This window comes from Anser cygnoides, chromosome 3 (assembly GCF_040182565.1).
Source record: "Anser cygnoides isolate HZ-2024a breed goose chromosome 3, Taihu_goose_T2T_genome, whole genome shotgun sequence".
Taxonomy (NCBI): Eukaryota; Metazoa; Chordata; class Aves; order Anseriformes; family Anatidae; genus Anser; species Anser cygnoides.
The window spans coordinates 88697231-88710075 of NC_089875.1; the positions used below are offsets into that span (position 1 = coordinate 88697231).

Here is a 12845-nt window from a genome sequence, read left to right on the forward strand (position 1 = left end):
TAATCAAATTATAATAATCTTTCTATGCTAGAAGGCAGGAATTTCTCCCATCATCTTTTGTGGTTCTTCTTTTTGTGGTTCTACTTCCCATCAATGGGGGCTGTTCAGCCACGTCCTGGGAAGCAGGGCCTCAATATACGTGGTGGTTTTTCAGGAGGGCAGACGCTTCCACAACAAGAGCCCCCCCCGCCTCCTTCCCCTTTCCCACCTTTTATTGCTGAGTGTGAAATCACATGGCATGGAATATCCCTTTGGTCAGTTTAGGTCAGCTGCACCGGTGATGTCCCCTCCCCGTCACTTGCCCACCCCCAGCCTGCTGGCTCTTGGGGCTTGGAGGGAGTCTTGATGCGGTGCCAGTATTGCTCACTAATAGACAAAACACTGGTGTGATACCAGTGCTCTTTGAGCTACAATTGCAGAACACAGCACTGTATGGGCTGCTCCAGGGAAAGTTAATTCCATCCCAGCCAGACCTAGCGTAAGGCAGGTTTTAACTCCTGGCTTGAGTGTAGTTCGTTGCAGACTGTGTCTGTTTAGGTTTCTTCTTTCACTGGAAAGATCATTGTCTTCTTTTACTTTGACTTTACTGTTTTTATCAACAAGAAGAGTATTACTAAACTCCCAGTCTATGTCAAAAGGTGTCACGTCTTTACTTCTAGAAAGGAGGACGGTACTGGTGCTACTTCCAAAGAGTTGTTCCATTAAATTAGACTTCTTTCCTTTCTTAGTATTGACATCTGCGTTTTCCTTGATATTTTCATCTAAGTAATCACTTTTTTGATTAAGTCACCTTGATCTCCCTGATCCTTTTCCAAAGGAAGGTACCTAACTGCCAAATGTTAACTCTCTACTTTAAATCTACAGTCCTTAGCTTTCTCTGCTTCTGCCCTTGTACTTTTGTGGCATCATAAAATGGGTTGGCTTACTAGAGAGTCCTTCAAAGGTTTTGTTGGCCAAAGAGCTGTAGCCTGAGAGTCAGAAGTCTCCTCCATACTACAGGAAGAGAGAACGCCCCCAAGGGTAAATTACCCAACATTTTGATATTTCTCTTAGGTATCAAAAAAAACACACACAAAAAACACCAGCATGAGTGAATGAAAGAAAACCAAGCACGGCATGCCAGAGCTAGTCAAACAATTCTGCCAGTTAGCTCTAAGAGAGAATTTGAAGTTAGCTGAGTAACGGAGAATAAAAATGAAAAACCAATGGTCTCTCTGTTTGAGGGCATTTATTATCTACCACAACGGTCTGCCCAAGAACTTGTCCCTAAGGACACCAAGTTCTTTCTGGGAGAGGTTGTGCACCACCACCAACAGAATCTCAGCAGATTCCGAGGACTCTCTGGTGGGTCTGTTGGGGTAAGGAAAGCCAGGAGGCCGGCTTGGTTGCCTTGGTTTCCGTATGCCCACACATGGAGACGGTAACCTGGACACTGTGGACTGACTGTGTGCTCACAATGCAGACAGGCAGGTTAAAAGGCGGCGCCTCTTCCTGCGGCCATCACTTCTTGGAAGTGAGATTGTGACGGACGAGGTAGGATGAGGCTTTTCTCCAATGCATTCTGTGAACTGTCGATCTAGCTTCACATTCATTAGTCAAATGAGACCAGTGAATAAGAGAATGTTTAAATTTGCCTTCCTTTCAACAGGCACGCAATGTGTGCAGCAGAGTCACAAAAGGAAAATTCAACTGAGAAGAGCCAAGCGGTAAGATTAGCTCCTTACGAATACACAAGTTTGTGCATTTTTTTGGACGTAGGTGGTCTAGCGCAAAGCCTGATACTCTTCATGTGATAAATGGGTGAGAGGGAGCAAAAGAAAAAAAAAATGAAATGCTTCAGATACTTGTGGCTCTGCTTACCTGCAGAAGAAAAACTGCACGCTCTTCCAGTGACAGTGTCAGAAGCGTGCAGCTAGCTCTCACGTGCACTTTCAGGGAGTCTTTAGTGGAGAAGAGATCCTCTAGTACCGTGGCCAGTGAATATTAGTCACCAGACAGAGGGAAGAACTGAAGCAGCTTCTGGTTCTCTCTCTCGCAACCCTCTGCCTTCCTGCCCAGCATGGCCATCGAACAAAAAGCAGCCAAGCCCTTAGTTTGTGCCTTCCTCTGGCACGTTTTAAGCATGATAACTTTAGAAGTGGCCAGCAAAAGTTAGGAAGTACAGTCGGCAAAGGCGGCATGAAATGCTAAAGGCCATTGAAGCCCAGCTCCATACCTCTTTGGGTTTTCGTATTCCCCCAATTTTCTTCCTGCATTTTCATAAGGGCTAAGAAGGTTCTACGAAGCCTGGGAAACGATTCAAGGCCCTGACAGTGTCAGACGTGCAGTCTTCACCAAGTATTTGACTTAAGAATGAATTGCCCTCAGCATTCTGTAGTGATTTAAGCGGCCATGAGCAGGCGGCAAAAGTGGCTTAAAGTCAGGATGAGGCCTAAAGTCAAATTCTTTGCTGACAAGTGCACATGTCCCAGGGGAATTTCCTTCATGAGTACCCTTGGGTTGCAGAAACCTAGCGCTTCTCCTGTGCTTCTTCCTCCCCCATGAAATACTGCAAACCACTCAAACCCTGGTCTGAAATACAAGCTATGTCATGAGGTACCCGTTGCATTGGCAGGGCGCGATGGAGCTGCCCGACTTGACCGTGCAGAAGAGCTCTGTGAAGCTCCTCATGAAGAGATGGGAGTCCGCCAGTGCTCTGACACCTAGCCTGGCCTTCCAACGCCTGCCAGCCCCACGGTCCCTGGCACCAGAGAAAGCCAGCCCAGGCAGCACCGTGGAGGAAGCCGCGGCAGACAGCGGGAGGGCGGACGTCACCCTGGGTGGCCCTCGCCGGACTGAGACCTTCCCCATCTCTGTCAAGGAGCTGCAGAGCCACTTTGAGACCCTGGGTGGCAGGAAGGTGAGTGCACGCAGGTTCCGCAGCTGAAAAGGATTCCCGCGCTCTCACTGAGGACTTGGAGAACACTACTGCCAGAACAGCACCCCCTTCCAATCTGCTGCCTCTTCATATCCTTTCTGCCCCCTGAAAGCCCTACCTGGCTCCTCCCAGTAGCTTCTAGCTCACATCCCCTCCGTGTCTTCCAACAGGAAGCGGAAAGTGGCAGAAGCTCACTGCCACCAGCACTGGCCACTCAGCCTGGGAGCCAGACGGACATTTCTCTGATGGAAGTGTCCAGCGTGAAACGGGGGAGGGCAATCTTTGAGAAGATGTCCTCAGGCAATGGACAGACCACCAACACTGAAGGTTAGCCTTACCACTTGGATCGGATTTCTCCCTTTAGTTCAATGCGCTCCATCTCTGAGGTGACAAGGGGCAAGCACACTCACCTCATCAGGGCAGGCCCCAGGCCGCCCAGGGAGAGAACGTGGTGTTCTTCTCAATGCAAAACAAGCTTTCCAGCCTTCTCCATTTTGTCTTTTGCATTACGGAGGAGTGCCTGATGCCCATTAAATACTTTTTGAACAAAACACAACAGAATGGTGTCTTATGTTTTGAGAAGATAACTTTTGATGAAGACAGCCCAGATTACAAATATGATATCAAAACTATGGGCAGCATTCATCAACTACGAAAAAGTGGTATCTTCATTTTCTTCTTTGGTGAAGATAGTTTGGATTTAGCAACTTGTTGCTTTGGTAACAATGCGTTAACTTTTATTAGTTAAAGGCATTCTGGTTTCCACAAATTGAATGCTCCGTACTTTATGTGTTCTAAAGTAAAAGTACGACACAGTTGGCAAAATGTTGGCAATACTGTTTGTTTTGCTTACTGCTTTTCTTTCAAGCTTTGAAACACATGCACCCATCTCCCTCTCCCCAACTATGACGTCTCTTTGTGGTTGCAGTGGGTGGCTGCAAAGCTGTAGGAGGACTTCCAGAAGACAGCCCTCCCAACACCGGCAATACACTGACAGAATTCCAGGAGAATGTCTCCTTGAAAGACAAAATGGCTCTGTATCAGGCTGCGGTGTCAAAGGCAGAGAACAGCAACCGCTTTGCCAATGTAAGATACCAATGTCTCAATATCTTCTTAATTCTACGTTTGCTTTGCCCAGGGACAGATCGTAACCATCTTTATTTCTACAAGCAAGCTATCAGGTGGATCATAGGGTGGATCAAAATTTAAATCCCAAATTAGGAAACCTACAGAGCAAACATAGTCATCCATCAGTCTCTCTCTCTACCAAATGAGGTTTTTCACGCTAGATGCCTTTGGTCTTTTGGACAATCCCCATTACTTCATGGAAGTGCTCTTCCTTTCAGTCCACCTTTGCCTGAACTTCATGTATGAGGATCATGGGTGAGAGAGAGATCAGCAACACGGTTATCCTATGATGACAAAACAAGGCAGTTTCCTTACCACAACAACTATTCTCTATCGCCAAATAATAAAATCCTATTCAGGAGCACAGTGACTTCAGAGCTCTTGCTGCTCGAACTGAAGACTTTGAAAGTACCGCATGATACAACAGCTCAGCTATGGGTGCTCAGGTAGCCCAGAAGCCACCTGAGGGAAGCAGCCAACAGCCACGCTCGCCTTCAGAGTCCAGGTGTTTTCAAACCACCGCAATTCCTGCCCACTGGCTTCTTGATTTCCTAATTGCCCTTGTGTATTTGGAACAGATTCCTGCGGTTCTTTGGGCCAAGAAGGTTCCAATTCCCTCCTCCCAACACTGCCAGCAATGGTGCTGTTAGCTCTCTCTCCCCAAAAGGAAGAACTGGAGGAAGCCTGACCCAACCGAACTGTGTTGAGAACATATGAACTGCTTCACTTACACCCTATAACACCTTGCCCTTACTTGTTGAAATGGATGGTATGTTCTTACTGCAAATGGAAAACACCTGGCCTTATTTGATCACTCTAGACCTCAGAGGAAATCAAGTCCTGCACTGTGCCCGGCGGCCTGGCTGCAGTGAGGAAACACTTTGAGAATGGGCAGATGACCCCTTCAATGACCACCTTCGCTCACTCCCAGCACCAGCACAAAGCTGCAGAGGTAACAATGGCATTTTGAATACTAACAAATTAGGTTTCCCCTGTTAAAGAGCTCGAGAGGAAAATAACATTATTTGCTTGATTCCAGGATTCACCATTCCCGGTGTCCCTGGAAAAATTTGCACCCCATTTTCTTTTCAACTCGCCCTCCTCGAGCCTCACCTAACTTTAACGGTTCAAACTTCTCATCACATGGGTTCCTTGTGGTGCTCGTAATCCCCTAAATCATCACGGTACACTGCCATAAAGGAACCATTTGGGCTTAACACCTCTTAAAATAGAACTGATTTGTGACAGCCCTTCACAGGCAGAAACACAAATCCAGATTACTGTTAATTATGTGATTCTTTGTATTTGTTTTCAGGAGACCTCAAGTACCACTCAGCTCCCACTATCAAGCAGCACCAGGGAAGCTGAGTGCAGTGCGACGAGCTCCAAAGAAGCCCCACTAGAAGCCTTTCAAAGCAAAGAGGTAACTTTGTCAATTAACAATTATATCATTTGGCAGGTATGGTTTTAAAACAGTGTCCTAGACAGGGTTGTTTGGATGTGGTAATGAATGGGGCTTCCCACTCAGACTTCTCTGTGATGTTTCAAAGACAGCAGCCAAAATATGGAGTATTCTTCCATGTTGCACTAAATCCCGCAGTAACGTGAAGGTTTTGTGCACAGGTTTCTCTCGGGGAGCAAGTGACTCCAGAGACAAACGGGGCTTCTACACTCACCCGGCATACTGATGAAGCAGGTAAGAAGTGGCTTGAGAGTAATGGCTCCCAAAGGAGCACGACAAACCAAGTTCTTGGCAACCGTCTTTACTGGCACAAACGTGGGGCTGCTTTTAGGATACAGATACAGGACATTGCTCCAAGTTGTTCAGTGCCTCCTTCCTCAGCTAAGCACATTCATTGGTCTCAGTGGGACCTAAGAAACAGGTTTCCGTGCTGGTACACAGAGAGGAGTTTGGCAGAAGGAGGTAGCTTCAAATTTGTGCTGAGCTGCTGGAAAGAGCGGGGCATTTTAAGAGATGTCTGAAGACACACGAAAACCCTTGCCCCTGTATAGCCGAAACTGTGGATGATAAAAGCTCAATTTATAGCCAAGCGGAACAGGCCTGGAGAGCACGATCACGGTGCTGAGGTGCTGCTTCCGCAGTCTAGTCCTGGTATTAGAATTCACGCGTTTGGTTAACACAAAGACCTCAGTCCTGTGCGAGCCCTGACATTCAGGCAATTCAGGTACGGCAAAACAGCAGGCCATAGATAACGTGTCCCTCAACACTTCTTCCATCCATTTCCTATGTATTTCTTCTCTTCATATTGTCCGTTGTTCATTTACTTTTTTTTTTTTTTTAATAATAACAGTAATTATTATTCTTTCCATTGCAGTAAGCAATGCAGCTGTGGACGTGGAGGTCCCAACCACTTCCACAGAGGTTTGTGACCATCAGACGGAAAGGACAGCAGAGGAAAACGCTGTTCCCATAGACAGAGAGACTGCAACATCTGTACCAGATGGCAAGGTCTGTGCCTTTATAGTAAGAGTAGACATCAGTCTGTCAAATACAGTCTGAATTTCTATTTTTACAATGTAGTTGCAATTGAAAATGCAACCTGTGAAAGCAGTAGGAATATACGGAGCTTAGCAATGACGGGCACACAAGGTGGTATTTAGTACAACCTGTAATTCAGCAAGTACTTCTACTACATGACAAACACAACTGAAAGTTGAACTCACACGCTTCTGCTTTTCCTTTCCTTCTCTGATGAAGGAAGCCTCTTCTTTCCCTGCTTTCAGTCTCTAAAAGGCTATGTTTTCTGTCACCAGTTCCTCAGATGCACAGAAATTCTCAACTTGAGGAAAAACGAAGACAAGCGTCAAAATGTCGAGGGCTATCTGGACCAGGCAATTCCACTGGCACTGCCGAGCGAAGCACTGCACCAGCCCAAAAGCACCATGCCGTCTGCTCTTGCCAGAATGACAGCCATGAATGCAATCATCAAGAGCCATGCACATTCTGTAAGACGGCCACGTCACCAAGGAGCTGCTGGGCTGCCAGTTCTAAGTGTATGTGCACAAGAAAACGCAAAGGTTCAAAGAGGCGCCACCTATTCAGACGAGATGCTCCCTAAGCCTGGGGAGCCGCAGATGAGGGAGCCACTGAGACAACCCAAAAGCAGAAGCAATTGTGCGGCTTCCAGAATTAAGGCCATCAACGACATCCACAGGAACCTACACCATTCTCAAAGGCGTCCAAACCAGGAAGGGGCTGCTTTTCTGGTGGAGGATGCGCAAGGGTTCAAAACAACAGAATCCGGCCTGAAGAACAAAGACGCAAGCGTCACAGTCTCTGTGTTGTGCAGTAATGCACAACAAGTTGACAATAAAGAGATGAAGTGACTCAAAACTAACAGACTTGTCTGAACTTTTGCTGCCTGTCTCAACAGGTTGGAGCATCAGGCGGGGAGAAACTTCATGAAATATAACGAGGGCAAGTGTAGAGCCCTGCATCGGGGCAAGAACAACCCCAGACACCAGGATAAGTTGGGGACTGCCCTGCTGGAGAGCAGCAAAGGGGAAAGGGACGTGGGCGTCCTGGTGGAGAGCCGGCTGACCATGAGCCAGCACTGTGCCCTTGTGGCCAAGAAGGCCAATGGCATCCTGGGGTGTATTAGCAGGGCTGTGGTTAGTAGGTCGAGAGAGGTTCTCCTCCCCCTCTACTCTGCCCTAGTGAGACCACATCTGCAATATTGCGTCCAGTTCTGGGCCCCCCAGTTCAAGAAGGACAGGGAACTGCTTGAGAGAGTCCAGCACAGAGCCACGAGGATGATTAAGGGAGTGGAGCATCTCCCTTTCGAGGAAAGGCTGAGGGAGCTGGGTCTCTTTAGTTAGAGAAGAGGAGACTCAGAGGTGACCTTATTAACGTTTATAAATATGTAAAGGGAGAGTGTCAGGAGGACGGAGCTAGGCTCTTCTCGGTGACATCTAATGATAGGACAAGGGGCAATGGGTGTAAGCTGGAACATAGGAGGTTCCACTTAAATGTGAGACAAAACTTTTTTATGGTGAGGGTGACCGAGCACGAGAACAGGCTACCCAAAGGAGGGTTGTGGAGTTTCCTTCTCCAGAGACACTCAAAACCTGCCTGGACGCGATCCTGTGTGACCTGATCTAGCTGCTCCTGCTCCGGTAGGGGCATTGGACCAGACGATCTTCCAAGGTCCCTTCCAATCCCTAACATTCAGTGATTCGGTGATTCCTAGGCGTCTCAGCAGTCTTCTAGCATCTTTCTTTGGCAAAGGCATGTCTGAAAAGAAAAACTGTAAAAATCACAGTCAGGGGAAGAGCTCTGGATCTCCAAAGTACCAATCTGCAGGTCTTATATATGGGCTGCCATTATGTCAGGATAACAACAATCTGCTGCCCAGGAAGATTAATCTTACTTTGAATTCAGTACGCACCGCAATACTATGCTCCTCAGAAAATCAGGACAATTATTCCCAGGTTTTGTGATTACCACTCGTTAAAGTGAGGATTTACTGGATTAGGTTTTGGATGAACTCTAGATCTCAGAGTGTACCTTATAATTGGGGAGAAGATAGAAATATCAATATAGCATTGAATTAAATATTTTCAGTGAATGTTGTAAATGTTACTCGTGCTTTTTTCCCCTGGATTGAAGGCGTAGTGTCACGAGGATGCTTAACAACTAAAGCAAAACTGCATCCTGTGGCAGCATATACAGTGTATTCACTGGAAGCAAACAAACTCCAAGACAATATATTTTATTTTATTTTATTTTATTTTATTTTATTTTATTTTATTTTATTTTATTTTATTTTATTTTATTTTATTTTATTTTATTTTATTTTATTTTATTTTATTTTATTTTATTTTATTTTATTTCATTTTATTTTATTTTATTTTATTTTAATTTAATTTTATTTTATTTTATTTTATTTTATTTTATTTTATTTTATTTCATTTTTTTCTGAAGACATTAGAGTATTCTTAAGAAGAAGACTTTCATCCGAGGTTTGTGCATTTCCTTGACAGAAAAAAAAAAAAAATCCATCTTGCAGTTCATTCCAGGACTGATCATTAGTTGAAAGCCTTTGCATTCAAATATCTGAGATTTGGATAGAGGATGCCTATACGCACATGGGAGTGGAGTGGTGCCATGCTATGAGTGAGAATATGGACACTTCTGGTCTAAATTCTGTCAGCAGCCGGTGGGACTCAGAGAAGACCTTCTGTACCTCTCATTTTCTCAGGGTGTTCACATGGGTGCTGTGAAGCCAACAGGATTAGAGAGCACGCTGAGGCAAAATTTTCACTAAAACCTGGACATCATTGCTGTTATTCTAGAAGATAGTTTATGAGACAAAGAAAAATGGGTACCAAGCAAACAAAGTAATGATTGCTGGCTAAATAAGAATTATTGCCAGGGCTTGGTGCTTGGTTCACACAGGCAGTTCAGGGTTTAGTTTCACGAGAATTCAAGATCCTCTCAGAGCAACGTGCAGCTTTTTGTGGTTGCTTGGAATACCGGGGGCAGCCGATACCCAGGGTAAAAGAAAAATGTAAGCCACTAAGGGGTGATGGTGGGAAGATAAAGATCAGCTTGGAGCACTTGGCAGCTCAGAGGAGATGAGAATGGACAGTGAGAAAACCCTAATGACTCTCAGAGGAGAAGCAGTAAGAGCAGGAAAGGCACTTGCAAACCCTCCCCAGCCCAAGCAGCCAACAGCAGACGCGAGGAGGACTTCAGAGCAGGCAAGCCTTGTGCTCTGGGCTGCCGCAAGGACCCCTGACCAGGCCAACCAGGTACAAGTGTCTTGGTGCCAGGCCGCTGGCCAGAGCACTTGAGTACATCCATGTTAGTGCTCATGTGTGGGTGAGGAGTGGAAGGGAAACCACTTTTGAAGTAAGACCACCTCCCTTTCATACGAGGCCTTCCTACTCTGCTGCAACATTGCTTCCATCAGGCGAGAAGAAACAGCGTGGCACTGCTGGTAGGGAGCTCCAGCATGAGGAAAGAAACAGGTGGGGAGTAGAGGAGGTGAAGGCAGTTTAGAGAGAAATGACTGCAGTTATGTTATCTGACAGCCTCATGCAAACCATGTCAGTGGTTACCCCAGTGAGCCATGCCTTGCAGAGGCATCCCAGCAAGTCCCTGCAGCCCCGAGTCCTGGCTGACAGCACACGCTGATGCAGCTGTTCTCCTCCTGCCGACATCAAGACTTTGCAGATAATCAAAGAGACAATTTGGAACAGGAGACCATGTTAAATTTGGTCTCCCCCCCAAAAAAAAAAAAAGGGAGGGGGAATTTTCTAAGTGAGCAGTCACCCAGGGCATCTCTAAGGCTGAAATTTCTCATGTCAGAACACGAACAGGTCACACTTAGCGAAGCCGTGCAGCTCAGGGAACAAAACCTCCCTTCCTGCAATCGGCAGCTTGATTCTTTCTAGTCTTGGCTTTAGAGCACTATGCGGAGTTTATTATAATTCTCTTGAATAGTAAAGGCTCACCCTGAGCACTCTGGTGCACAAGTATCCAGGAAAGCCCTGCTGGGGCTCTTGTAGCCACTTGCCGCAAGACACTTTCCTGATTGAATTCCTACTCCTACCATGCCAGACCAGATATTCTTTCGTGCCCCCTGGCAAAGCTAATGGGCTCTGGGCTGGCTGCATTAGACCTTCTGCCTCAGCACCAGCAATGAGCCTGAGGCTACCAGGTAGCTGAAGCACATCCTCTCCAAGCAGCCCCATTCTGGAAGCATTATAGATTTGCAGTTCACCTCCTTAGATATATATGCAACAAGCAAAGCATCATTAGAAGCACAGCGTTTATGAGGGTTCTGAAAAATCACTTTTTTTTACTCCTTAGCTAGTGCAAAGACACCACAGATATGAGAAAAATGGTCAATCCTTTGTAGCATTTCCCAGTTCATTGTTCTTACTACTGTAGTCTTCTTCAGGCTTCACTTCAGAGTTGTGAAGGGCATCCCAAGTTCTCCTCCTCCAACTCAAATCTCTTTTCTTGCGTTACAGATTATCTACTATGATCCCCCCCCCAAAAAACCTTTTCATCTGTACTTCCGCAAAGAGAAAAAAATCTTTTTTCTTAAAATTTCCTATTTCCTATGTCAAGTGTGTCCTGACAGCTGAACATCTTTGTTGGATGATCCTCAGAGAATTTTGTTTGATGACCACTCTCCTGGGGACCAGAAGTGGAAGACCAGTTGGCCTGCAGCAGGAACCATCTCCCTGCGTATCCCATTAAAGCAATTAATCAAATTATAATAATCTTTCTATGCTAGAAGGCAGGAATTTCTCCCATCATCTTTTGTGGTTCGTCTTTTTGTGGTTCTACTTCCCATCAATGGGGGCTGTTCAGCCACGTCCTGGGAAGCAGGGCCTCAATATGCGTGGTGGTTTTTCAGGAGGGCAGACGCTTCCACAACAAGAGCCCCCCCCGCCTCCTTCCCCTTTCCCACCTTTTATTGCTGAGTGTGACATCACATGGCATGGAATATCCCTTTGGTCAGTTTAGGTCAGCTGCACCGGTGATGTCCCCTCCCCGTCACTTGCCCACCCCCAGCCTGCTGGCTCTTGGGGCTTGGAGGGAGTCTTGATGCGGTGCCAGTATTGCTCACTAATAGACAAAACACTGGTGTGATACCAGTGCTCTTTGAGCTACAATTGCAGAACACAGCACTGTATGGGCTGCTCCAGGGAAAGTTAATTCCATCCCAGCCAGACCTAGCGTAAGGCAGGTTTTAACTCCTGGCTTGAGTGTAGTTCGTTGCAGACTGTGTCTGTTTAGGTTTCTTCTTTCACTGAAAAGATCATTGTCTTCTTTTACTTTGACTTTACTGTTTTTATCAACAAGAAGAGTATTACTAAACTCCCAGTCTATGTCAAAAGGTGTCACGTCTTTACTTCTAGAAAGGAGGACGGTACTGGTGCTACTTCCAAAGAGTTGTTCCATTAAATTAGACTTCTTTCCTTTCTTAGTATTGACATCTGCGTTTTCCTTGATATTTTCATCTAAGTAATCACTTTTTTGATTAAGTCACCTTGATCTCCCTGATCCTTTTCCAAAGGAAGGTACCTAACTGCCAAATGTTAACTCTCTACTTTAAATCTACAGTCCTTAGCTTTCTCTGCTTCTGCCCTTGTACTTTTGTGGCATCATAAAATGGGTTGGCTTACTAGAGAGTCCTTCAAAGGTTTTGTTGGCCAAAGAGCTGTAGCCTGAGAGTCAGAAGTCTCCTCCATACTACAGGAAGAGAGAACGCCCCCAAGGGTAAATTACCCAACATTTTGATATTTCTCTTAGGTATCAAAAAAAACACACACAAAAAACACCAGCATGAGTGAATGAAAGAAAACCAAGCACGGCATGCCAGAGCTAGTCAAACAATTCTGCCAGTTAGCTCTAAGAGAGAATTTGAAGTTAGCTGAGTAACGGAGAATAAAAATGAAAAACCAATGGTCTCTCTGTTTGAGGGCATTTATTATCTACCACAACGGTCTGCCCAAGAACTTGTCCCTAAGGACACCAAGTTCTTTCTGGGAGAGGTTGTGCACCACCACCAACAGAATCTCAGCAGATTCCGAGGACTCTCTGGTGGGTCTGTTGGGGTAAGGAAAGCCAGGAGGCCGGCTTGGTTGCCTTGGTTTCCGTATGCCCACACATGGAGATGGTAACCTGGACACTGTGGACTGACTGTGTGCTCACAATGCAGACAGGCAGGTTAAAAGGCGGCGCCTCTTCCTGCGGCCATCACTTCTTGGAAGTGAGATTGTGACGGACGAGGTAGGATGAGGCTTTTCTCCAATGCAT

The 12845-nt window shown here is 46.0% G+C and overlaps 1 protein-coding gene across 1 annotated transcript; it reads left to right on the top strand.

Annotated features, from left to right (window-relative positions):
* Window positions 1-1568: 1568 nt before the first annotated feature.
* LOC136790272 (uncharacterized) lies at window positions 1569-12827 on the top strand. The gene is made up of 10 exons (XM_066993205.1): window positions 1569-1706; window positions 2615-2899; window positions 3088-3244; window positions 3846-4003; window positions 4866-4997; window positions 5361-5468; window positions 5669-5741; window positions 6382-6515; window positions 6821-7181; window positions 12748-12827. The coding sequence occupies exons 1-10, from the start codon at window positions 1656-1658 to the stop codon at window positions 12825-12827; spliced, it is 1539 nt and encodes a 512-aa protein (XP_066849306.1). The 5' UTR covers window positions 1569-1655.
* Window positions 12828-12845: the final 18 nt, after the last annotated feature.

What these genes read in the sequence shown, in the direction of transcription:
- LOC136790272 (XM_066993205.1), top strand. Translation starts at nt 1,656, where the DNA reads ATGTGTGCAGCAGAGTCACAAAAGGAAAATTCAACTGAGAAGAGCCAA. An exon ending in ACAGCAACCGCTTTGCCAAT is followed by an intron (nt 4,004 to 4,865) that starts GTAAGATACCAA and finishes TGATCACTCTAG; the next exon opens with ACCTCAGAGGAAATCAAGTC. An exon ending in AAGCCTTTCAAAGCAAAGAG is followed by an intron (nt 5,469 to 5,668) that starts GTAACTTTGTCA and finishes TTTTGTGCACAG; the next exon opens with GTTTCTCTCGGGGAGCAAGT.